Source organism: Halichoerus grypus, chromosome 6, assembly GCF_964656455.1.
Source record: "Halichoerus grypus chromosome 6, mHalGry1.hap1.1, whole genome shotgun sequence".
NCBI classification, from domain to species: domain Eukaryota; kingdom Metazoa; phylum Chordata; class Mammalia; order Carnivora; family Phocidae; genus Halichoerus; species Halichoerus grypus.
This window is the reverse complement of record NC_135717.1, coordinates 30,870,395-30,897,054: the sequence shown is the minus strand read 5'-3', so window position 1 is coordinate 30,897,054 and position 26,660 is coordinate 30,870,395. Positions and strand designations below refer to the sequence as shown.

Genomic DNA, 26,660 nt, shown 5'->3' with positions numbered 1-26,660 from the left:
CTGAGCCAAACGCAGACGCTTAACGACTGAGCCACCCAGGTGCCCCTGTTGTTCCGTTTGTTTTTTTTTTTTTAAGATTTATTTATTTATTTATTTGACAGAGAGAGAGACACAGTGAGTGAGGGAACACAAGCAGGGGGAGTGGGAGAGGGAGAAGCAGGCCCTGCAGGGCTTGATCCCAGGACCCTGGGACCATGACCTGAGCCGAAGGCAGATGTTCAACGACTGAGCCACCCAGGCGCCCCACCGTTTTTAAATACAGCTTATTATTCACTTCATCGTACTCCTGTGAAAATGTTGTGGTGTGATCCCTGGGCCAACCCCCCCCCCCGCCCCGGCCTAAAACAAGCTTCTCTTTGGAGAAGCCATCGGCAAGAAGAAAAAAAATTTTAACTGGGAGGATAACTTTCAATTACTGCTAAAACGTTTATGGGGTTTCTTTCTTTCCCTAAAGTTGTACCAAATCTTTGGAACGTTGATGGAGAAGTTGCAGTCACCGAGCAGAAGCCGGGCGAAGTGGCCGAGGAGCTGGCGAGCTCCTACGAAAGAAAGCTCATCGAGGTAAGGCTGGAGGCCTCTGCGTTTACTCCTGGTGTCGGCTGCCCTGGGGACATTGCGGGGACAGGGCCAGCCTCTTACGCAGATGTTAGCAGCACAATCTGACGCCACTCCCCTCCCACTGCCAACAAGACAAAACACAAAATGGTAAAAGCATTGTACTTGTTGAAGAAAACTAAGAGCTGGTTCTTCAGAAATCTTAAATTAGACACTTTTGATGCCTATGGCAAGGAAATAGAGAAAACACAAATATGTCATGTTAAAAATAGGAAAAATGTACTTTTGGATTTGGAGGAGATTAAAAGCGGGAGAGACCATCACAAACAACTTTGATGCTGATAAATGTGCAAATGTGGATGACATGGACTATTTCCTAGGATAATGTTTATTATCAAAATTAATTGACGATGCAGCCTACTTATCTGGAGGGCATCCAAAAACCGGAAGAAAGTTGTAAAAATAAAGGAGGTGCCCTAGGAGGTAGCAAACCTGGATGGTTTCATAGTGGTTTGTAGGAAGCCTTTCAAGGAACGTACAAACAGCCCTTTGCTCTTTGTACTTCCTTAAAGCCTTCTCTCTATCTTTATGTATATCTGTATCTCTGTATGTTGGCTCCAGTGTGCATTACTCCAATGTCACAGAAGCTGACAAAGACAGCCTAAAAAGAAACTACAGACTTGTCTCAGTTGTGCATCAATAAAAATTCTAGAAAGGTATTGCCCAGTCAAACCCAGTTGTATATGAAAGGACCAATCCACGTGAAATTGGGATTAATTTAGGATCTCAAGGATGACTTCATGTTAGGAAATTCATCGAGTCAGCTTACTGATAGACTGCAGGCTAAACACCAGATACAGATCTTGTTTGGTACCAAACATTCATCATCCATATCTAACGAAAATACTTTTTATTGAAGTAGAGTTGACACACAATGTTACATTAGTTTTAGGTACACAACAGAGTAATTTAACAACTCCATGATAAAAATACTCTTGATCAAGAAGAAGGGTACTTCTTTGATAGGATAAAGTGTATGTGTGTGTATGTTTTTTTTTTTTTTTTTTATCAGAAATCATTAATTACCACCATACTCAGTGGTAAAGCTGGAAGGCCAAGTTTTCAAATAGGCAACTAATAGATAAAATACATATATGTAGGTGTGTGTATATGTTGTGGTCATGTGATGGTGGTATTTATTACGAATACTGTTTTTTGTATACATACGTGCATATAAGTATACGACTATACTTGCAGTGCTTTGTGAATATTCTACATTACATTTTATTTTTGGAATCAGAAAAACACCACCATTGCCATGGAGACATGCCTGACCTCAGGGTAGGTTTTAGAAGTCGAGCCCTTTGAGGAGGAGCCCCCTAGCTTGTTCCTGGTTCAGGCTGACCATCTTGCGGTCTGTTTCACCTAGTTCCTAATGACCTCTAAAGAAGGGTGGTGAGAAACAGTTTGAATTCTAACTGAAGGGAGCTCAAAGGGGGGATGAGCTGGGGTCTTAGCATAATAGGCTGATAGGGCAAGAGTTATAAACCAGGGTGGAAGTGCCTGGAGGTTGGGGCAGGGACTGTCCCCTCAGGGCCTTTCCTCACCCTAGTGCCCATTCTCGCAGTCTCATGCAGTGAGGTGATTGACCAGAGTTGGCTGGTGGTGGTGCCAGGTGCTGGGCCATTATTCCATTCTCAGAAAGCCTGGGTGGAGAGAGGAGAATGGGCCGTGTACCCTCAGGGTTGTGTCAGCCTGTGTGTTTGTCTCCTCTAGGACCTCAGGTCCCTGGAGGGCAGAGACCATGTCTTTTTCATCTGTGTATACTTAGCTACCATTTCTTGGCAAATGGTAAATGCTAAATAACCCTTGAATGCAAGTATTTTAAGTTCTCCTAGGACATGGATGTGTCTGTTTTGTTGAATGAAGAGCTGATGAACTAGGGAGGGTGGCAGGGTTCTTAGCAGAGTGAAAGTAGGTTGGTAGCCTGTGTTCCTTCAGGAAACCCAGGGCAAGGTGTTTGGTTGTAAGGACTTTGTCAGACCTGCACATACTTTAGAGGCTGGTGCTCATGTCCCGGGGCTCCGGTGAGCATGCTGAGCACTGGGCAGGGGTGGGAGGGGGCAGTGTTCTACATGTAGGTTCTATCAGCTAGAAAGCTGACCTGCTCATCAGTAACTCCAGCTCTGGAGGGTTCAAGAAGACTGTGACTGGCCACTTGACCCACTGAACAAAGCACCATAGTTCATTGGTTGGGTGGGAGGTGGGGTGGTTGATGGAGTGTTTTTTGAGTCCCTGCTTTTTGCATAGGGGATGGCAAGGACAAAGGTCCTGCACAGGGAAAGAGTTGGCAGGTTCGAGGACCAGAAAGGAGACCCCAGGTTTGTCCCAGAGCAGACAGGGAGAGCGGTGGCGCTGTGGCTGCTGAAGTTGGTGGGCCAGATGACAGGCCATGTCGTGGCCGTGCCACCACCCGCTTTGGTGGTGACAAGAGTCTCACTGTCTCACTGCACAGACTTGAGTGATATGCAGGGAAGACGACGGCGTGATGCGAAGTTACTGTCCGGTTCACTGGGATTGTTGTTGTTGTTAGCTGTCACATCAGAGGGAGTGGCGGTTGGGGTGTAAGGATCTCTTGTCAGCCTTAACTTCCTGTCTGGTCCTCCGTGACTCCCTTACCCAGTAGTAGAGCGGGTGGCTGTTGTTGAGGAGCTGAGAGAGATGTGAGCTTGAAGCAGAGATGTTCTCCTTCGGCATTTACTGCCCCAGGCTGATTTTTCATTATTTTCTGATGGCAGAGTGAGTGGCCAGTCATCTTTCCTCTGTGAGTATTAATAGCATGTCATTACGCCAAGACCTTTGCTGAACCCTTTAGGTTAGCAGTAATCAAGCGCTTTACAACATTCTTTGTGATGCTCATCTGTCATTTTGTCAGTGGTTGGTTTTTACCAAGGAGTTCTAAACACATGTCGACTGGAGTAATGAAAGCATGTGGGGGAAGAGTTGATGCACTTCCTTCCATTTCAGAAGGGCAGAAGAAGAGGCATTTCATTTTATGTAATAGGACTATTCAAAGAACCCCCACGGTTGAATTACTCTTTTGTGATTCATCCCAATGAAAAAGGAGTTCCTGAACATTCTTTCTCTAGTTGTCTCTCAGAGCCTTAAAACCACCTCGTCCATGGGCGCCTGGGTGGCTCAGTTGGTTAAGCGACTGCCTTCGGCTCAGGTCATGATCCTGGAGTCCCGGGATCGAGTCCCGCATCGGGCTCCCTGCTCTGCGGGGAGTCTGCTCCTCCCTCTGACCCTCCCCCCTCTCATGTGCTCTCTCTCTCATTCTCTCTCTCTCAAATAAATAAATAAAATCTTTAAAAAAAAAAAAAAAAAAAAAAACCACCTCGTCCACCTGCACACACATATGCTGCACACGACACATGAGTGCTCAGGGACCCGACACCTGCACTGCCGACAGCTCAGTACCCAAAGTCAACGTTGTAAGCTATCTTTCAGTGGCTGGAGAGCATCGGGGACCAAGGACTGGAGATGGAGAGATTGTTCTGACACCCTTGAAAACGAGAAGGAAAGCAAAATGCTGGCAGGTGTAGGTTCATCTGGCAGGGGAGAAACCTGAATATAAAAGCACGAATTACCCAACAGCCACTGTGATACGGGCAGCTAGCTGTCAGGTGCACACTTATGCCCAAGCACTGTGCTAAGGCTTACACGGAGATCAACTCACATGATCCTCAGCAGCCTTTCTCGAGGAGGATGCCATTCCCAGATGGAGCTTTGAGAAACTGAGTAAGGTGCCCAAGATTTCTCAGCTTGGTAGGAAGCAGGGCTGGATTCGAATTACGCAGGCCGTCCAGCAGCACAAACCTGTATTCTGTCTGCCTGCTCCAGAAGGCCATGCTCACGGAAGAAACCAAAGGTGGACCTGGCAGAGGAGTAGGGACTGCCCCTGGTCCCGGTGGAGAGAATGGGTGGCAGGAAGAAAACAAGCAGTAGAGAAGAGGGAGGGTGCGGCACGAGCTGTTTGCAGCAGCGCTGGGAGGGGCACACCCCACACTCTTAGTTACAGCAGAAGGGAGCCAGCGCCTCTGGGCAGGAATTACCTGCTTCCGAAGCAAATGTAATAGAACGCCAGGCTGGGAGCTCCTCGAGGGAACTGTAGATGATACCTTTTTAATTGTGTATTAATTGCCTAACACGATTCCAGCGTCCAGTAGGAGCTCCATAAATATTGAACAGAATGTCAGTCTACGGAGAGGATTCAGCTGTTCAGTATAGTGTTTATAAATAAAGTGGTAGGTGTGACTTGGGAAGTCCCGGATGGAGCGTGCGTAGTACGGGGCACCACTGTAGCTCAGGATAGAGGGCTAGTGGGAGATAACATGGGTTCTTTAGAGAAGGCAGACTCTTCTAACATTTAATTTCTGGAGGAGTTTTAGCCTGGAGAGTCTAGAGAGGACCTAGAGGGACAGATGGATAATTCCAACAACTTCAGCATGTGTTTATTGAGGACCTTCTAGGTGGCCAGGCTTCATCTTCCATCCTCCTTCTCTCACGGTTTTCCCACCCCCAGGAGCAGTAGAGTTGATGGTTCTAGGAGGTGATTCATGGGAGATGTGAGTCAAAGCAGAGATGGTCCCGAAAAGGCGTTTACTTCCCTAGATTGACTTTTCCTTCTTTTTTGATGGCAGCGTCATTGATGTTTCATCAGTGGGTAGCATTAGCTCTTCATTGCCCCTCAGCCTGGTCCTTGGTCACAAACAGGAGTAAGATGCAGTGCCTGTCTTTGGGAAGCTCCCAGCCTGGGGGGTGAGGCAGGCACATCTCCTGGGATCATCAGGGAGCAGGGTTGAAGCACAGATGTAGAGTTAGGCCTCATGGGTTCCTAGGGCCATGTCCTTACCAACAGTTCTGCAGAGCTCAGGCACTTTATGGGAGCTTCTAGAATATGTTCCTCCCTTTTTCTTTGGGACTGTTGGTAATGAAGCTTGGAATTTCTTCTGTAAACTTCCCATCTGTCTTGAAGATCTAGACATCAGGGGAAATGGATTTCTTGTCACCAAGGGTTTTGAAGATAAAAAGATAACGGACATGTCCAAGAAAGATCTAAGATTCTTCTTTACTTCTTTTAAGTATGATTCCTTTGGTTTAGACTCTCCTGTAGAGATTTTCCCATTCTTCTCCAGCCATTGTTGTCAAGAAAAATGTAAAATGCTGGTGGCATTTGGACTTTGATCCCGCATCTCTTCAGCCTGCCTTCTACAGCCTTGTGGCTTGACGAGCACACCTGTCCCCATCCAACAGACCGCGTGCAGATTTGTCGCTTACTGCCCTGTGTTCTGGCGGGGGGGGGTGGGGGTGGCGCTCCTATCCTCTCGAAGCCTCCGTTTCTCCATCAGTAAAATGCAGCTAAGGATACGTGCTGGCAGGGTTACTTTGAGGATCGAATATTAAGAATCTAGTTCAGTGCCTGTAGTAGACAGGAGGTAATTTTGTGCCTTCTTTCCTCCCTTCGGATGATGATGATGATGATGATGATTTGAATGACCCCTCACCACAGCTTGCTCTCTTGGGGGGCGTAAATCCCAGTTCTCGGCCCTTCTTTGGCCCAGGGGCAGAGGGTGCCTGAGCCAAGGCCAACAGGGCTGTTAGTCCTGCGTGGACAGCAGCAGTATGCGGGAGGGCTGTTCATTCAGTAGCAACCTCCTGCTTACTCCTGTGGTTCCTGCTGAACTTGCCGGAGCTGTTCTGGTTCCAGTCCCTTCTCTGAGCCAGTTTCTCCCACTTCTCTGTTTACAGGAATTATTTTTTTGTTAGGTTAGAATCTGTTTCTTTTACTAATGTCCAAAGTGCCCTAGCTCATAGGAAGCTTTATTTATACAGTTGACCCTTGAACAACATGGGCTTGAACTGTGTGGGTCCACTTACATTGGGGATTTTTTCAATAAATACAGTATAGTACTGTAAAGGTATTTTTCTCAACATTTTCTTTTCTTCAGATTACTTTAAGTATATAGTACATGTAACATACACAACACGTGTTAGTTGACTCTGTTCTTGATGAGGCTTCTGGTCAAGAGTAGGCTATTAGTTAAGTTTTGGGGGAGTCAAAAGTCACATGCGGATTTTTGATGGTGCAGAGGTTGTACCCCGAACCTCCACATTGTTCAAGGGTCAAGTGTGTGTGTGTGTGTGTGAGAGAGAGAGACAGAGAGAGAGAATATGATCAGTAGATGATGCCATTTCTCCTTCCGTCGTCTGCTCCCAGGGCTCCTTTACACCTGCCTTCTTTGTACCTAAGTTTTGACTTACAGCCGCGCACCCTCGCTGTCAGTTGCCTGTGGGTCCCGTGCTTGAGTACTGCCAGTCCATCCTCTGCAAACAGATCTTCACTTCCTCCCATGTGTCAGGACTCAGCTAGCTGTTGATTGATTTTTCAAATTACAGGATACTTATCATTTACTGTATGAGTGTAGTTAGTCCCTGAATTTTTGCTCATGGGTGAAATAAATGGTATATTAGCAACATTTATTCTCATTATAATGGCAGGTTACTATTAATGGAAAAGTAAGCTCAAGCTGGTAAAAAACATTCATAATCACATGTTGTAGATAACTGTGAATGTGATCATCATTTCAATAAAATGTCGAAGTTCTTGAGGCAGCCGGGACCTTGGGAGCAGTAATACCACCAGCAGTTGCTTCATAAGTTGGCACCAGAAGTATCCAGCATGCTTGATGTATCTGAGAGTCATTTTTATGCAAAAGAAAGATGAGCTTTTAAATAAAGTATTGTATTCCATGTAAGGACTCGGGATAAAGAACTCTGGGTTGAGATCTACATTAAACTGATGCTCAAAATGAGAAGTGTGGTGTGACTTTGTTTTTATTATTTTAGTCACAAGATGCTGAGTGATGGAGAGCAGGCTCTCACCTCCTTGGGAGGGGGAAAGATGTTTTCTCAGGAAGCAAAACAGTTGAAGGGCTTGTTAGGTATGAGTGAAAACTGGTGAGGAGTTGGGGTAGGTGTAATTCTCACTAAAGCATGAACAACTAACAAGACTAAACCTCCAAGGACTTCTTAAAATCTTTTTATAATGGAAAAGTCAAAACGTACAAAGCCAGAACAGTCTAATGAGCCTCTGTACTCCTTACCTCTCTTCACCAGTTAGGTGTAACTGTTGACCATTCTTACTTCATCTTGATCCCAGTCTACTCCCTAGTCTCTCATGGTATTTTGAAGCAAACCCAGTTTCATTCCTAAGTATTTCAGAATATATTTGTAAAAGCTAAGAGCTCTTAAAGAAAAAAAAAAAAAAAAACCCCAAACAAACCCACACAGTACCATTAAAAAGTCTTATAAAGGAGGCCTCTGCCGGTCTCGGTGAATCTCAGATGGAAATATCAGATAAAGGGACTTCTTCGAACAGGGCACCTTTCAGGGGGCCCCTTGCTTTTACAGATCCCCCTTCTCAGGGGAGAAGGAACCTTAACCTCTAGGTCATGCCAGGTGGTCTAGCTCAGGTCGTCTCTTCTTCTCTATTCTGCCCTTGGCTTGGCTCATACACTGATTCCAGTGTATGAGCCCTGTCACCAACACAGCTGCCCTGGTCCTTGGGGGTTGAGGAATTTGGAGATGAGGAGGAGTGATGACAGCTCGCAAGTTCTCCCTGGCGCCATGGGTTTCCAGACCTCCCGTGTGCTGTTGTTGATGAGTGAACTCCTTCCCTCATGATGTTCTCAGGAGGGGCAGGCTGCCTCCCACAGGCGGCTCCATCAGTGGTTTTTTTTTATTATTTTTTAAAGATTTTATTTATTTATTTGAGAGAGAGAATGAGATAGAGCATGAGAGGGGGGAGGGTCAGAGGGAGAAGCCGACTCCCTGCTGAGCAGGGAGCCCGATGCGGGACTCGATCCCGGGACTCCAGGATCATGACCTGAGCCGAAGGCAGTCGCTTAACCAACTGAGCCACCCAGGCGCCCTCCATCAGTGTTTTTTTTTAAAGATTTTATTTATTTATTTGAGACAGAGAGAATGAGAGAGAGAGCACATGAGAAGGGGGAGGGTCAGAGGGAGAAGCAGGCTCCCCGCCGAGCAGGGAGCCTGATGCGGAACTCGATCAGGGACTCCAGGATCATGACCTGAGCCGAAGGCAGTCGCTTAACCAACTGAGCCACCCAGGCACCCAGTCCATCAGTGTTTTTTTTAAAGGATATTCTTACTGTGGACACTTGAAATATATGTAAGAGTAGACAGAACAACATACGAGCTTCCACGAACCCATCACCCAACTTAAACCGTCATGAACTCACGGCTAGTCTTGCTTCACCCGTACAGCTTCTCACAGTATGGGAAGCCAATCCTTTGGGATGTATCTCAAATAAAACATAAGGGTCCTTTATTTTTTAAAAGGAAAACACCCTATAATATCGCTCTCATACCTACAAGCCAGCAATAATTCCTTAATATCATCAAGTATCTGCTGAGTGTTCAAATTTTCAGTCCAGACAGATGTTTGTGTAAGGTCCAAATGGGGTCCATCCACGCATTGTGATTGGCTCATAGACCCCTGTATTCTCTCTCAATCTACAGGACCTGCATCTTCCCCAGACCCTTTTCTTCTTTACTTGTAATTTATTAGTTGCAGAAACTGGAGAATTTCTCCCGTCAGTGTTTTTTGAGGGTTTATAATGTACCTTGATTTTTCAAATTATAGGATGTTTATCATTTACTGTGTGAGTGTAGTTATTCCCTGAATTTTTGCTCATGAGTGAAATAAATGGCATATCAGCAACATTCATTCTCATTATGATGGCAGGTTACTATTAATGGGAAGTAAGTTCCAGCATAAAGCTGGTACACTCTGTGATCTTGGGCTTTTGGTGACATTTATGTACAGAAAAGCAACCAGCAAACAATGGTGATGATAGCAGTTAGCATACATTGAGGGCTTGCTCTTGTTTCTAGGCCATGTGCTGATGGATCATCGCATGTTTGGTGCATCCTTACAGATGAGGAAACTGGAGGCTTAGAAGACCCCTCTCCAAGGTCACAGGGCTTGCGCGTGTAGAGCTAGCATGCAGCCCTGGCCGGCCGACTCCCGAGCCAGCGTGCTCGCCACGATGCCTCCTGCGGCCTGGCCAGAAACCGGAACCAGGCCTTCCTGGCCGGCAGGCTGTCACTTAGCTCTGAGCTGGAGCCAGGGGGATGGAAGGCAGTGACAAGCACGCCAGCCATGAGCTTGTCAGACCTGGGGGACTTATGGAAGGGAGAAGGAGGGATAATAGAAATAAATTCTAACTGACACACACGGTCCCTGATGTAAGCCTTAGCGACATGAACAAACCCGAGTGTCTCGACCCCGGGTGTCTCGTGCCCATCAGATGGCTCCAGTCTGCCCGTGTGTGTGTCGGTTGTCCACCCGGTGCAACAAAGGAGAAGTTCCACTTTTCTCAGCGCCCCTGCTCACCCGCAGACCTTCCTTCTTCCCTCCGTCCCTCTGGCCTTTTGGTCACACGTTGCTCTGGGAGGGGCATGTCCAGCCTCAGGTGACACTGGTGTTCCTCTTGTGGCATGCACCTGCTCCAGACTCGTTAGCCTCTGTCTTTGCCCGTCTTCCGATCTCTCTGGTAGATCTTTGGATCTCTTGTTTCCCATTTCAAGGTGGATTCGCCTCCCTCTGGTGATGGTGCTATGGGCCCTGCTGTTGGCTCAGTGTCTCCACCCTGCATGTTCCGTTTGGCTTCCGATTCTCTTAAAGTCTCATTTCCGCCTGTGTCTCTGATCTGGGAGCCTGGAAGACTTGACAACGAACAGATGAACTTCCTTAAACACCAAGGAAAATGATCCACTAGTCCTTTCTGGGCAGTAGATAAAAATAGTTGTAATTAGGGTGGCTGCTTTTTAGCTTTTCAGACCCACGCTATTTTGGGCCTGTTTTATATTTGCTTTCCTCTTCTAAAGTGGGAAGTGGCTTCTTGAAGCTACTTCTGGGTCTCAGAAAGAATTGTCTTTATAGCAGTGGGTATGGGAGGTGCTGTCCTGTCGGGGTTGGGTTCAGTGTTGAGAATGTGCCAGGTGAAGGCACAGGAGTGTCCCAGCCTACCCGTAACATCTACATGTTGTAGATGCTAGTTGTCACTAGCAGATGGAGCTCTAGCAGCTGGGGGGACGGGGTGGAGGCTGAGGGCTGAGACCGGGAGGAGGGAGGCATTGACTTTAATCCTCAAGGTCGGCATGGTGAAAAACAGCCCAGTCGGTCCAGACCACTTTTCTGCATAAAACTTGAACGGCTCACCTTTGCACTTAGATTCATGGGAACGTGACCCATTTTTTATATTTAATATAAGACACTGCATGTTCGAGCTCTTTGCCTCCCTCTTCAGACACAGGTCTCCCCTCCTTCCGGGTTTGTTTCTGTTCCCAGATGCACGTATTCTTTCCAGGCCTGCCCACGGACTGGTCTTTACGTGGATCCCTGTTCTTTCTCCATCTTCCCTCCCCGTTTTCCCTGGCTGCTGCCTTTGATCCTTGAGATGTCCCCCCACAAGCTTTCCCCGGTCACCCCGCCGCCCTGCTGAAGGCCAGGTTCGGTTCCTCGGGGGGCCTTGTTGCAGCCCGTGTCCCCGCTCCCGGTCCCGTCAGTGCTGTGTTGCTGCGGCCTGTCCCGTCCGTGTCTTTGTTGCCCTCATTCCCCCTCGTTTGTTCACGGTTGTAGTCCTGGTGTGGGCCGTGATCCCTGCCACCTGGCTGGTGCTTAGCGCACAGAGGAGTCTTTGGGCTGCAGGTGGTAGTGACTGTGCTGTGCGTTTATCAGGCCTGTCTCACTGCTCTCTTCCGGGACCAAGAGGACAGGGCGTTTCCCCACATCCCTTGTGGTCAGGTCTGGACCCTGTGGGTGCTGCTGGCTGCTGGGCTGTCAGCGGAGGTGATGATGTCATCCAAGAAGAGGGGGTGTGAATTAATTCTCACTTCTCCTGCCATGGTGGCCTTGGAAGCAGTATGTTCCGTGTGGGCTAGCTATAGGATGACACCAGCTTGGAGGTGCTGCCCGGTCGTCCTGCTGGGGCCACTACAGGCTGGGTGACAGCAGGAGCAGGCCGAGGTGTGTTCAGTCTCGGACTGTCAGGGTGTGCCTGTCACTGCATCAGAGCCCCGCCCACCCTGACTGTCCCCAGGAAGAGAAGTCCTTGCCCCAAGGGACTGCGTGGCTTTAGGTGTGGCTGAATTGGGGGCTGTGAGCTGTGATATCAGGCTCCCGTTGTACTCTCTGGCTCCTGCCTCTGTCGTTTCTGGGTTGGCCTCATCTTCAGTGCCCCTGCCGCCCCCTGCCCCCTCGCCCCAGTCACACGAGGCTGTGATAATTCCTGGATAAATGTTCTTCTGCCAGGTTCACATTCAGAGGACAAAGCAAGAGTCTGTTTGCATTCCCGACAAGAGCCTTGACTGACTCTGATAGAGCCGGCTTAGATCCCAGTGTCCCTTTTCAGCCAACCACAGGGTCTCCTTCATGGGCTAGGCTGAGGGGGGGCCCCATTCACACATGTAGAATGAAGGCGGGGGGGGACGGCAAGTGAAAACTGAGGCCATTGCTAGACAGGAAGTGGGTGCCAGAGAGGCGGATGCCGGCACCAACGTCAGTGCTCAGTCAGGTTTTGAATGAACGTATGAAAGAATGAATGACTGAGCGCCAGACGAGTCGACACATGGATGCATAAACCCTCGTTCTTGCCTGAGGGGCTCAGAGCCTACTAGGGGAGTAAAACTGTAATTTCCAGCAGCAAGGGGTCAGTGAAACCAAAAGACGGAATACAGAGAAGAGGGGGTTAGCTTTGAGATCCGGTAGTGGAGGGTATGTGGTTTGGCGTATTCTAGAGAAGATACTCCACAACTCTTTATTTCTAAGCTGGGTTTTAAAGGCAGAGCAGGAGTTTGCCAGAGAGCCAGAGGGCAGAAGGGCAGTCTGAAGAGTAGGTCCAGACGTCTGACCAGGTTGTGAGGAGGACACTGAGGAACCAGGCGATGGGGGCAGAAGCTGAGCATCGTCAGAGTTTCTTTACTAGCACTATCCATTGGTCGTGCCTGTTAGAGTCTTCCTCCGTTCACTTGCAACAGTGAATGTCTGTTTTTCCAAAAGCAGTATGATTGGAAAATGTTCTCTTTCCTTGGCCTTCTCCGGTCTGCTTCCCCCGACACAGGTGTCCAGGGCCTGCCATGCCTCCCACCCCCTGGCCGCTCTTGGCCCTTTGATTGAAGTCCCTTGTAAAGCCCAGCCAGCCATTGCTGACCTGTTGGGGAAGATGGTAGTTTTATGGGTCAAGTCAGTGGTGTGCAGAGACTTCGGTTTCATAAAAACCCCTGCAATTTGGTCCTAAGGGATGACACCTGAAGACTCCTAGCTTGAAGAGTTTGTAGTGGTCTGGCTCGGCGGGTGTAATTGGGAAACATTTGGTGAAAAATGTTGCCTGAGGGCGCCCTGTCATTTTAGACATGGGACTCGGCTTCTAACGGCTTGATGTTCTCGTTTGTTTAAAGGAACTAAAACTTTCTATCACCTGCCTGTTCTCTTTGACTGAGAGGCTGACACAGCCAGGGGGCTCTGGTGATAGGTTTGCAAAAGCCTGCATGTTCGAGCTTTTATGTCAGAAGTGCTGCTAACGTTCATCTGAGCAACTTTCCCGTGTGGAATAAGTAGCGGTTTTCCCCAAAGTGGCTCACTCACCTAGAAGTGGAGGAGTAAATGAACGAAAGGTTAAAAGAAATGAATACAGTTGATATCACTTAATAAACACCTATCATGTGTCAAAAGCTGGACTGGAGCATCACACGCATTCTCTCATTTAAACAGTAAGCAGCAGGTCAGGAAGCAGGCTCAGGAAGGTTGAGCAGACTGTCCTGAGTCACACCACTTGGGAAGTGGCAGAACTGACATTTTAACTTGGCTCCAAGGCCAGCAGGGGTTGTGATCCCCCCACCCACCTCGCCGTCAGACGGTGCCTTTGTGGACGAAGGTATCCCTGGGGTTTGACGGCCCTTGTTGGAGGTTCAGCTTACCATTTGTTTTCTGACACATTTTATGACTGTCTTCTAGTGGAATACTTTCCTAAAACTTGAAATAGACCTGAAATTGGACTGGCGTGGCTTTGAGGTTTGCTGGCCGCTTCTTGCTCATTCCAGTGCAAATTAATCAAATGAATTATGTAGCTCAGCTAATAACTTGCTTTGATCCAACAGCTCTGTAGAAAGAACGAGTTGAACATATTTGTTTAATCCACTTTGGGGGCATAGTTGAGTGGATTAAAAAAATTAAAAGCATAAAGAATCCTTTTTATGCATTAATTTTGAGCCTTTCTGTTCTTCTGGGCGGTGTCTTTCTTCATAATTGTTAAGATCTTTGTCAGGCTGGCTAGCTTACATGTATTCAGTGTCTATACTGTGCTGGGTGTTTTTCTGAGCACTTTATCTCATTTGACCCCTACGGTCGCTCACCGTAGCGATATTACTCTTACCCACATTTTCTAGAGTAGGAAACTGAGGCGTGGTGAAACACGACTCATGTTTAAGGTCACATGGATACTTGGTGGCAGAGTTGGGACCTAAATTCCAGACTCAAGGCTTGTAACCCATCCCTGCTGGAAAGAATCCTTCTTGAATCTTAACTACAGGTGATGGTGGAGCTGGTCTGTCCCCAGGTTGGCCAGAGTGTGAGGGTTCCAACATGGCATTAGGTGTGTGCCTTGGCCCTCTGACCTAGCTTCTGGGAGCCTTGACTGTCCTCATCTATGGCCTGGGAATCATCATGTCTGATGTGTAGTATTTACACATCAAACGAGGAATGGTAGGCATCGCTTCCTGCTGTTCCCTCTTCTCCGTGGGTGGCGAAGGAGACTCATCTCATTTACTTGGTGGGGGACCGACGGTGTCCCTCCTGAGCTGAACAGCCGTGAGCCCCACCAGTCAGGGAGTAGCTGTGAGTCTAGTCTTCTCTTGGGCTTGTCTCTACTGATGGGTTGGGAATGACCCATGTGCTTGCTTACTCAGGGACAGTGAGCTGTTGCTGGTTTCTGAGGACACACCCCTCCCCCTGAGGCCAGGGACGTCCACAGTGCTCACCTCTCTGTAGTCTGTGCAGGATCTGGGTGGCTTTGGGCTCATGCTGCAGCCATTGCACAGCAGAAAGCATCATCTCTGCTCCCTGAGAGCGGGTCCTGGCTCCCCGCCCCGTCCTCTCGTAGGAGATGAGACCCCGTCACGGCTGGTCTCCAGGCTAGCCCCCCCCCCCCCCCCCCCGCTTCCCCGCCCCAGCTTGCCCTCACGTAGCTGTGGGCCACATGTTTTGCCCCTGGAACTGCTCTGCGCCTCTCTGGGTCTTTGATTCCAGGCCTGGTACAGGGGGAGTCCCCAGGAGAAGACATCCCCACCTCCTCAGTTCTCCGCCTCTCCTGTCCAGGCATTGACATGAACAGAATGAAGAGCGGTGGGGTCCCTGGGCTCCTCCACAGGGCAGCAAGGCCTTCCTCCTGCTTTTCTTCCCACACTGCCCCCGTTACAGCTTCCCCAGAGCTTGCGTTTGCCAGATCCCTCACCACGCTTGTTCTGGGACAGGCTGCCCAAATCCCCGGCCAGTCCTTCTCTTCCTACCAACCTAAGCACCTTCGCTCGCCAAGCTGCCCAGTGCTTGCTGAGTTCTGCTTTTCACCCAACAGCTCTGTCTCACAGCTTCTCTGGTGGCTGATTTTTCCCACCAGCACCCTGCTTTCTCCGCAGATCCTGCTGACGAAGGTCAATGTTACCTCTGGCACAGGTGCAGCGAGGAGCTGCGTGCGCCCTGCCTCCTGTCTTCCTCCATGTGAGCTGCAGGCTCTGTTTCCAGGGCGGCCAACCCCGCTTCGCCCGGGCAGACTCTCAGCCCCTTTTGCACAGTGACAAGTCCTTTTTAAAAGACCTTTTTCCCCTTCACGGAGCCTTTAGAATGCCCCAGTTCACATACTTCCCTGGGCCGTGTACGCAACTCCATGGCCTGCTTTGCGCAAACAAGGATACTTGAGCAAAGGAGACTGAAATTGGGTTTTGTTGATTTCTCCCCCTGCCCTGAACCTTCTCAGGTGGTTTAAAAAAATGCATTTTTTAACAGTCTAGCGAAGGGAGATCAGTCTTAGAGAAACTTAAACTTTTTTTCTACAAGGAACAACTTCTGTGCACCAGCTCTTTGATTTCCAGGTGTCTGAGACGAATGCTTCTAAAGAGGAGCCTTTAAAATTCAGTTCTCCTCTTCTAAATGGAATGTGTTCGGTGGGAACGACCCAGTTCCTACTATGTAATATGTAGAAATTATTTTCCCTTTGCGAGGAAAACTGGATTTAAATGCTAGGACATTACTTTTTTGTTTTCTTGAAAGATCTTCTCTGCCTTTGGTAGGAAAAGCTTTTAAAATTAATGGAAAATTCCTCCATCCATTTGCTGGAGCTCAGGAGGAGAGCAAGATTCTGGCTTCTCTGTAAATAACATAACAGCTGCCTTCCTGGCGTTTGAGGTTTGAATTGCTTCGACGGCATATATTTTAAAGCAAGGCGGTGGTCAATTTGGATGAAAAGTGATCAAATTGAGTGGATTAAATTGGCTGTCAGCCGTTAAAAAGCCATTTTGCCTCTGAAACTCTGTGCCAATAGCCTTCATGGATGTAGGGAAAGAAATGTAAGTTTTCCACAATTTTTTGACACATCACAGTTATAAGTTGGTGTGTGTGTATAGCACTTGACAATTTCTAGACCATGGGTCTGTACAACTTTTTCTATAAAGGACCAAATATGAAGTATTTTAGGCATTGCAGGCCACGTAGTCTGTCTTGCAGCTGCTTAGCCCTGCATTGCGTACCAGGGAAGTCCTGCCTGGTATGTAAGCAAGTGGGTGTGGTTGTACCAGTGAGACTTGATTTACGAAGTCAGGTGGCAGTGTGCTTGTCCCGGATCTAGATGGTTCTGCTCCTTCATGATGACGGTGCTGGTGGTGATGCGGAGCTCATGTGTTAGAATTGCCTACCGTCATGGTCAGGCAGTAGGCGTATTTAATGCTCTTAAATGCTTGAAGGGAGGGGACGATTATTGCCACTTGACAGGAATAAAGGGAGGCTCATCTATGTTCTAATAAAACTTTATGAGAACCACGAAAAAGTGCATTTCAGAGACTTACTCTTGTATAGCTTGTGCACGGACACTAGAATTTTCCATTGGTGTTGATTGTGTTGTCTGCTCTGCTATCATTCTGGAAACTTTCTGTCAGGTGTAGTACCTTTTGCCCAGCACAGTGGAGTATCTTGGAGACACATACTCATTTTGAAAGACCTCTCACCATTTTCTTAAAAAGTATTTCTAGTTGGAGAGGATCCATTTTGGGCTCTTGAGGAGAAAAGCCATCACAAATGAAGGGTAATTTGATAAGTCACATTCTCTTGTCACTAGGAAGAGAAGTAACATGATCATGGGGGAAAAAAAAAAAGTACAGAAGAGTAAAACTTTAAAAAAGAAAATTCACTGCAGTTCATCCCAGAGATAGTCACTGTAGACACTTGGGGGTTTGTTGTGACAACATTTTATTTCCATGTATAGATACAGTTACCTGAATCCATGTATAGATCTATAAATAGAGGTATTCTCTGTCACATAATACACTTATTTTTGACTAGAAGGTATTGAATTTTTCCAACTTGGGATCCTCCTCTCTGCAGAGTTGTAGAACTTTTATCATTGAAATCAAATCCCTTCTCTGGAGGCATTACCAGTAGTCGGTGTATTAATAGTGCCATTTCTGAGTGCATAATGTGACCTCCTAACAGGCTGTCAGATTGCCTTCCAGCTCATCTGGCTTTGAAAGGGTGTTGGGATCTGTCCTCAGTCAGTAGCACGTGTGTCTTCCCTCTGGGTTTGTGGGAATGAGCATAAGGTCAAACTTTCTGCTGTCTAGAAGTCTTCGAAAGCAAGAAGTGGCATTCACCAACACCTGCCCGAGGGTCATATGGTCTCTCCACGTGAGACCCTTCCATCCTTGAATTAAGCTAGATCATGGGCAGGAGCACATGGGTTCTGAATTGCTTTACTGCCTAGAGAATCATCTTACAGTTCACCACGGAGCTGTTGGCCTGAGTTGAATGCTGCAGGCCAGCAGCTGATAGACACCGTCTAGCCCGTAGAGAGTCAGTCTACATAATGTTCTTTTTTGATTGGAATTAGTTTGGCTGTAACTAAAACCTAGATTTTAGCTCCACCCTAAAGAAGCACTTGCCCACACGCACCAGGAAAGATACATGCAGCCATGTCCATTGTATTGCTTATAATGGCAAGACATTCAGTACAACTCAAATATCCATCAACAAGAGAATAGATTTAAAAAGAAGTGAAATGTAGCCTAGAAATCAATGTAGCGATGAAAGTGGGTGATCGTCAGCCGTGTACATCATGAGAGTGGGTTTCATGAATATTATGTGGCCTGAAGAAGGCAAGTTGCTGCAGAGCCTGTTTCTATAAAGATCAGAAAAGTGGAGAATGGAACAGGAGATAGATTAGGAATTCACACTTGGGGTACACTATACAGAAAACCGAAGGGAGGACACATTTAAAAATCAGGGCAGTGATAATGGGGGAGAGGGTGTCAAAAGTACCAGAAGGTTCAGCATCTTAAGTGATACAAGCAGGGAGTTGGTATACAGGTGTTTGCTTTATTACAGTTCTTATTTCCTAGAGCTATGTGTTCTTGTAAGCTTGGAATATTCCATAATTGAAAAATTGGAATCTGTGGAAGCTCTGGGCCCATATTCCCACACAGTGGCAGTTGGCTGGAGTGGAGTTAGACCTTCCTTTTTCAGCTGCTACACAAACTTCCTAGCAGATAGTCCCTAACTACCTTCTGTCTCCCTATTATTCCCCTGGCTCAGCATCCCCTGTCTGTTTTCACTGGCACTTGAATTTTGATCTGTGTCCTTGCTTGGGGTGTTTGGATAATACAGCCTTCTGAAAATCGTCATCGTTTTTTTCTGCAACACATAGGTAAGGATGTCGTGGGTCGCTCACATTGTGTGTAATTTCTATGTGACAGAAATTGCTCTTAGGTATAAGGTACCAGGCATGATTTTCTTGACTAAGTAGTCAGTTCTTATGGGTGCTATGAATGTTGTCACTGATGATGTTTCCTTCTTTGCCTTGGCTGCTAGGAAGCTCGGAGGCAAATGTGGGCTCATCCCTACCTAAAACGGAAGCGTTGAGGCCTGTTTTTGATTCTAACCTTATATTGGCTTCATCTGTTTTCCTGCCTACTATATCTCCTCACTTAATGTAAAATTAAGATTCCATAATATACCTGTTCATAAGCGGCCAAATTCTTTTTTTGGGGGAAAAAAAAGGATATAAATTATAAATTCTCACTTAGAGTGATGGCAGAATATGGGTTTATGAGGACATTCTGGAAATCTGAGCTTTATCCAGAATGTTTTATTCACAAAGCTTCCTTGATGATTTATTTCAGCTGTGTGGGTTACTAATTTTCCAGATGAGAATATAATTAAAATACACTTAACACTAAAATGCAACTGAACATAATTTGATCTTCAATAATTTAGAAGGCAGTTAAGGAACTTGCCTTGCGTCAAGGCCATAATTACAAACATCAGTTATCATAGTGTGAGACTACCAAAAAAATCTGGTTATATCAGCTTTCTGATTATTTGAAATCTGTAGGAACTAGAGTTGAGAGTCTGTGTGCAGTGTATGTGTAGGTCTTTTGAGCGCCCACCTAGGAATAGTTCCGGTGTGATTTCATGCCCATGAGTATTAGGAAAGGGGAGGCACGTGGGTCCCAGTGGAAAGGGTTCAGTTCTCCAGACATACTAGGTAGTGCCTACCCGAGTGCTGGAAAAATCCTTGCCTTTCGCTACGATGCACTAGGTAAGAATGTCAATAGGTGTATTTGTTAGAAGTGGTGAATACCTTGGTGGCGCAGATTGCTCTCTTACCTGAGCCTGAAAGGAGTGGTGAAAGGAGTCACTGTGCTGGGAAGTATCATGTCCGCTGGGAGGCAGAATGTGGGTGGATCGGGGTGTGGAAGGATCTAAGAAGACCGAAAACAACCCGGTTTGTTTCAGGGGCTTACCTCTTTATTCATCCTTACCCTAACGGTGATAAGCAGGTGGTGGAGGCAAAGGTGGCGGAGGGGTTCCTGATGGGGAGGGGGTGGTGTGGGACGTGGGAGGCTGGTTTCAGCATTGATTGAACATTGCTGGGCCAGGCACTAGGCTGTGCGCTCTACACATACCGTCTCATTCAGTCCCCATAGCGACCCTATGAGGGTAGGTATTTTTTGTATTCTCCATTTTGGAGGCGAAGAAGCGAAGTCCATTCCTCAGGAGACGGGAGTGACCGGGGGTGTGTGTAGGGGCTCATTTCCTCATGTCCTTCGGATGTTCACTCGGGCATCCACTACTTCGAGAGCCCCTCTCTCGGAACACCCTGCTGTTGCCTCAGCTTTATTGAGGTCATGGTGACGTATACCTTAGGTTTGTGTAAGAGGCGTACAGTGTGATGATTTGATACACGTGTATATCGTGCAATGATCAGCACGATAAGGTTAGTTAACACCTCCATCCCCTCACGTAATTACTGTTGGTGTGTGACAGGATGTATGATCTCTTCTGTCCATTGCTTTGTGCCCAGGGCCTTAAAGAGTGCCCACATGCGGAAGGGCTGATGCTTGCCGCACAGCTCTTGCTTTCCTCACCTCCTTGGGGGAAGCTGGGCCTGCTGTCCCAAAAACACTTCTTTAAGAGGACTCAGACGCATCTGGGTTTTTCTGAAAGCTTAATTTCAAAATGTTGGTGACCGATTTTAATTGTTAAGTACCCAGGGAGTCTGACAGAATCCAGTTGCTTGCTGAATTCGATTTAGAGGCTGCCCGCTTGCCCCCTCTGTCAGTCCAGGAGAAGCAGAGGTGTGATCGGACGAGGTTTGCCGGCAGCGCTGTGACATCAGGATTGGAGTGGGGCCAGGGAGGCTGGTGTGGTAACCCCACCCCCGGTGAGGGGGCTCCCGACAGCACCGTGTGGAGGGCCTCGAGACCTGGGCATTTTAGTTACTGGTGACTTGGTGACTCTGGCAAGTCACTGCCCTTTTCTGGGTGTGTCTTACAGTCTTCAGAAAGAGGAACGGTGCAGAGCCCAGCCATGTCAGAGCCTGAGCTTAGCCAGAGGAGAAAACAGTTATACTGATCCTGTCTTTATTTATAATTTGGCTATTTTGTTCGTTAGAGATTTTTTGCATTAATTTTGGTTCTTCAGAATATTACATGAAAACATTATTTATCATGATGAGTGAGTTTTTTGGCACCTCCTTAAAATTTGCACCTGGCCCCTACTCACCCCAGTCCCACCCCAAAAAGCAAAAGCAGATTGCTTTTGACGTTGGGGCCCATCGGGGCTCTGAAACCTCTGACACAGTACAATTACGGTTTTCTAATTATGGCTCTCTGGGCTTTGAAGAGGAAGAGACAGCGTTTCCACCTAGAATTTTGTCAACTCACTTGTCCTTTGATGTGGCAAGGTGGGGTACCACCAAGCCTTATAACCTGTCCAGATTTATGGTAGGCCTTGAAATACATTTTGTGATTTGTTGAAAGAGCAAAATTGTTGGCTGGAGAATGAGATTATTATGGAATGTTTGAAATCTTTGTCCTGTTCTGGCAAAGGCTGAGTGTGTGAATGTCTTTGAATGCATATTTCGCCGCCTTTACAACCATGTTCCCTCCAGCTGAAAGTGAAGGCAATTTCTGTATTTAATGATGATTGCTCTGAGTTAGCCCACTGCTAATGGCAGAGCTCCTGTTGCAGGGCCTGGCCTTCAGGGATAATGGCAGAATGTTCCTTTTCACTTCTCTAGCACTTTGGAAATTCTTCAAAAAAGTTATTATGGGTCTGACAGCAAAGGGTAGACTTGTTGGGCGAGCTGTCCTGTTGAACTCACTGGGAGTGGGAGCCCCTAGTTGAGGCAGAAGGTTTGTCTTGGTGTTGGGGGTAGGTAGAATCACTGCTCTTCAAAGCTTTGTCTTAAGACAGCATTGGGGATTATGGGAACACGCCCCACGGGCCACCTGTGTCCATGGGGGGAGAGGCGGCGGCAGTGGGGGGTAGAGCAGAGTGGTGTCCTAGAGAGAGCATGACGTTCAGAGGGACCCAGGCTGGATTCTTAGCCCTGGCCCTTCCAGGGGTGGGTGTTTAGGTGACCAGAATCAAGTCCCTCCCCTTCTCTGCGCCTGTTTCCTCATCCTTAAGTAGTTGATGAATGGGCCCTTCTAAGAATGGATTGCAGAAGGGAGCTCTCTAAGCTGTAACAGAAAGATACAAGTTCAAATTCTGGGTACTCTAAACTGCTTGGAGTCAGAATTTTCTCCTCCATCAAAGAGAGTAGTGATGCCAAGTGCATATTGTCATGAGGATGAGTGATTCTGTGTGTCAGGTGCCTGGCAGACAGGGTATGGGGTGGACAGGGTGTTCTGTTGTTGGGACTTAGGGAACTGCTCTTGGGTGCAACAAGGATGCATTTCCTGTCACTACGTGGGGTGGTGTCTTGATGTGAAGAGCAGTGCCAGGCGTGTGGAATTACCCCGCACACACGTTGCATGAATGTTGGATCAGGGAGCGGGTGTGTGAAGTCCCTGCCTCGTGAGGGGCCGGTCCGGGTCCGTTTTTATCCACTGTCTGTTTTATCCCATGTGTCTGGCAGAGTGGGGCAGCTTAGTAGGTGTAAACATCGGCCAGATGCCATGTAGGCCAGGAGCCATCAGTGGTGAAATCCTTGGAGGCTCCATGGGCTCCTGAGTGTGTTCGAGTGTGGAGTGGCTCTGGGAATCCCAGAGGCCTGCCTGCATGATAGTCCGTGCCGGCTGCCTTCTGTCAGGCACTGAGGTGGCCGTGCTGGTCGTTAAGATGGTGAAATACGTCCTCCACCTGTTGGCAAAGTGCTGCCAGGAACTTCCCATGTCATCCTTCCCTTCCCCAGTGACCTTGACTCTCTGGACTCTTGGCCTACCAGCTGCCTCTGCTCTGAGGGTGTTTTACGGTCAGCAGCAGAAGTGAGCCCTCGCTGGCTGTGCTGGCCCCTGGCAGGCACATCCCCACGGCTCATCTGTCCCACCAGCTGACAGTCTACGCCGTCTCCTTTCGTAGTGGCTTTTGGGACCTGCAGCCTCTGCTCTGTCCTATACCGATTGTTCCCCACAGGGCCTGGGATGGCCCCAGGTTTATTTTTTAATTTTTAATTTTTTTTTTAAGATTTTATTTATTTGGCACAGAGAGAAAGGGCACAAGCAGGCAGAGCGGCAGACAGAGGGAGAGGGAGAAGCAGGCTCCCCGCTGAGCAGGGAGCCCGATGTTGGGCTCGATCCCAGGACCCTGGGATCATGACCTGAGCAGAAGGCAGACGCTTAACGACTGAGCCACCCAGGTGCCCCTGGTCCCAGGCTTAATATAGGCTTAATATAGGCCTCAGGTTGTATATTATCCATGTGCTAGGTGATTGCTATGACCTAGCACTATTCCTGGGCCCTGTACTGTGCAGAGGATATTCTTCATCTCAGACACTCCTGGGTTAGGTACCGTCATTGGGTCTTCTTTGTATTTGTTGACTTACTGTACGAACACTTGGTGCTTATGGTGTGCAAGTCTCTGTTCTGGGTATCAGGGATAAAATGAGCAAAACAGAAAAAGATCCTTGACTTCATAGGTAGAAGGCAGATTGTTGCAATGCATGTGTAATATTCCCTATGGCTATTTACACATAAGTGATGTTCTAGATGAGTACAAATTATAGACCATTCCATCAATTTGTCAGCTGGAGAGTCTTGATAACATGTAAGGATTTATTTACCTAATGAGCAGAAGCAATAAAGATGCCTACAAGGTATGGCAATCCTAAGTGTGATTACGTAAGCTGTCGATTATGTCAAGATACATTAGGAACCTATTAAACCTTTTGCATGTAGAGAAGAGAGGAGTCAATCAGGGAAATGCAGGTCACGGTTGGCTGGGGATAATGGGACCAACATGAATGCTTATAGCAGACTATTTAAAAGGAAGCCTTACTGTGATGGAAAGGTTGTCTTTCTTTCCGCCCTTAGCATTGACAGAAACTGCTCTAAGATAAGATTATCCACCAAGTGTGTTTGGGAGTGATCTTGTTTTTGGAGGCCCTGCTGTGATTTCTGTGTATCCCAAGAGGGGGGTGGGAGGGTGGAGAAGACGAGTGCTTCCCCCAGGAGTTGAGGGGCCATGGGAGTCGGGTTTGGCTCCCAGGCCCTTCGGTGTGAACAAAGGGTATGTTAACCCCTGAGCCTCCCCCAAGGCGCTCGAATGGGGGGTTGCGGAGACCCACACTAACTCAAGTCCAGGCATCCACACATCCCTACACACGTTTCTAGCTGACAGTAACAGTGGCCTACAGGAGGGTTCACAGTGTGGCAGGCATGGCGTGGTCTCTGCTCAGATTTCTGCCTCTCAGGAGGTCCTTCTTGATCCTCCTCTCCAAAATAACCTGCCTTCTTTACCCCTGCCACACACTCCCCGTTTTTTTGTCCCCACACCTGGCACGTACATTTACCTGTGTCCCCTCTGTCTTCATCAGCTCGCCTGTCTCCTTGGTGTGCATGGGGACTGCTTTGTTCACTGTGGTGTCCCAGAGCCCGCCTCAGTTCCCGCCACGTAGTAGGTACTTGGTAGCCGTGGACTGAATGAACGCACGCTCACATGGACTCCCGTGGGTGGGTTCCACTGTCTTCAGGGACATTGGGGCCTGGGAGCTGAGTCACAACTTAAATCCCTCTTACCAGTGTTTATGGTGCTGGAGGTGTTGTGTGGTTTGGAGAAAACTGGAAGATTGCCCTTCGAAAGGGCAGGGGAGTTGAAGGCTCTGACCATGCCTGCCATTGGCCTGAAATTGATGTGCATCCCCTTGAACTACGTGGCTTAAGTCACAGCTCAGTGCCGGTTGATGCTTTGTCTTCGGACTTCTTGAGCTAAATATGCAGGAGTCAGGGTTTAGTCAGAGAAGCAGAACTATCAAGAGATCTGTCCACATATATTTAGGCATTGGCCTCACACACTTGTGGGAACTGGTTAAGCAGATTTCCTAGGGCCGTTGTCTTCCCGTCTGATGCTGGAGTGGAAAGTCCTCAGGGCAGGCCGTCACGGAGGGTAGAGGGATGTACGGTGGGGACAGCGAGAGCCACCTGGAAGGCACACATGAGCTGAGGCCCAGGCCAATTCTCATTGCCTTCCCCTTGGTGCTGTGGGTGTACTGAAACAGCCGGCCCCTTCCTCAAGGAGGTAGACACAGGAGAAGTAGACCAGAAGGTGGAGTACTTGCAGGAGTATGCGCACAAAATACATAGTATTAAAAGAAAGCCCTGAGAGGCAGCTGAGCATACTGATGGAGAATGTGGCCCCACAAGCCAGGTGGTGGGTTCAGATCCTGCCTCTACCATGCACCTGCTGTATCAGTCACCTGGGGTAGGTCACTCCAGACTGGCCTCCTTGTCCTCAGTGTGGCAATGAGAGTCACACCTCTTCATAGGACTTGGAGAGGATTAGTTCACGGCATAACTGGAAAATGCTTATCACAACCTGAGATACACATTAAGTGCTCAAAATGTTAATAGTAAGAACAGGGTGAAAACATTTACCTTTGCACTCTCTTGAATCCAGGTTCCCTCTCATGTCCAAGATCATAGTTGTGCTGCATTTGGAGAGACTCTGCTAAATGCTAATCCCAGTATTTGAGCCTGAAAAGATATACCAAAGGGATCATGCTCCACCTTCAAAGACAAGGTTGTCCTTCCACTCTGAGGTTTTTATCCATGAGAAAAGGAAATAGGTGTCCATGCAAAGACTTGTGCACAAATGTTCAGAGCACCTTCACGTGTGGTAGCCCAAAGCTACAAACACCCCAATAGCCATCACTAATAGGTAGATACACAAAATGTGGTGTGCCTATACAATAAAGGGGGAATGAACCAGTGGTATGCATAACACGGTGAGTCCCAGTTATGCTGAGTAAAAATTAAAAAATCAGACCAAAAAGAGAATATATTGTATGATTCCATTTGTGGAAAACTCTAGAAAAGGCAAACTAACCTGCAGAGCTAGAAAGCAGATCAGTGGTTCAGTTAGGGGGTGGTGAAGGGGTGGATGGGAGGGATTGCCAAAGGGACCTTTTGGAGGTGTTGGATACATTCACCACTTGGATTGTGGCGGTGATTTTGCACGTGTCAACCTAAGTCGGTACTCCCCAGTTACACACTTGAATTACATGTTGATTGTCAGTTGTATGTCAGTAAACCTGCTTTAGGGGAAGAAATGGTGAGGCTGGAATGGCCTCAGCTGTCCCTGCACGTTGGGGAGCAGTGGCCCCACTGCAGGAGCGCCTTCCTCAAGAGCCCTGGTTCGGGGAGACATCTTGGGGAGCCAGCAGCTCATCCCCCGGAGGAGAGCCCATTATTAAATAACCCCAGTGCAAGGAGGGAAGGAGGAGGGAGATAATGGGATGAGGCATCCCTGGGAGGACCGTAACCTAGTGATAAATTGCAGTGAAAAGAAAGTAAACAAGGCTTCCTTGAGAAAGTTGTGAGGGTTGGTCATTAATAATCACCACTTTGGGACAAAGCTCTGTGGTTAGGAAATCAGGCTGTTCATCTGAAACGCTGTTGGGGACGTGGAGGAGTTGTTTTCAAGACTCCTGGGCGAGGCGACTTCCTTCCGTGCTCTTCAGTGTTGGTCCTCCCCGAGGTTGCTGGACACATGCCACGGTGTTGGCCACCGGGTTCCGTTACAAGGGGAACAGGAACTGAAGGCTCAGGGGGTATCATCTCCTGATTGCCTTCCGTGACCCACGGTATACACTGGGACCGTGCCCGGCGTACCTCCTGTGGTGCCCTGTCCTTTCCCCTTGCCCATTATCTCAGGTCTTAATCTGTGGTGGTTTGTGTGAGCATTTGGTTTTCTGTCCGTTGTCCTGCTGGACTGCAAGCCCCACTTCACTGAGTCCCCTGTTACTGTTGGTTGAGAG

General features: G+C 48.0%; 1 protein-coding gene across 2 annotated transcripts in view; it reads left to right on the top strand.

The window, feature by feature from the left end:
* Positions 1-26,660, top strand: part of SNX29 (sorting nexin 29) — a 505,967-nt gene that overhangs the window by 260,341 nt on the left and 218,966 nt on the right. For both annotated transcript variants that reach the window (XR_013448903.1, XM_078074795.1), the window contains one exon: positions 455-561. Coding sequence is in view for 1 of the 2 variants with exons in the window: in XM_078074795.1 (XP_077930921.1) it covers positions 455-561 (107 nt within the window). In the remaining variant the exon portion in view is untranslated. The remainder of the gene's footprint in view (positions 1-454; positions 562-26,660) is intronic.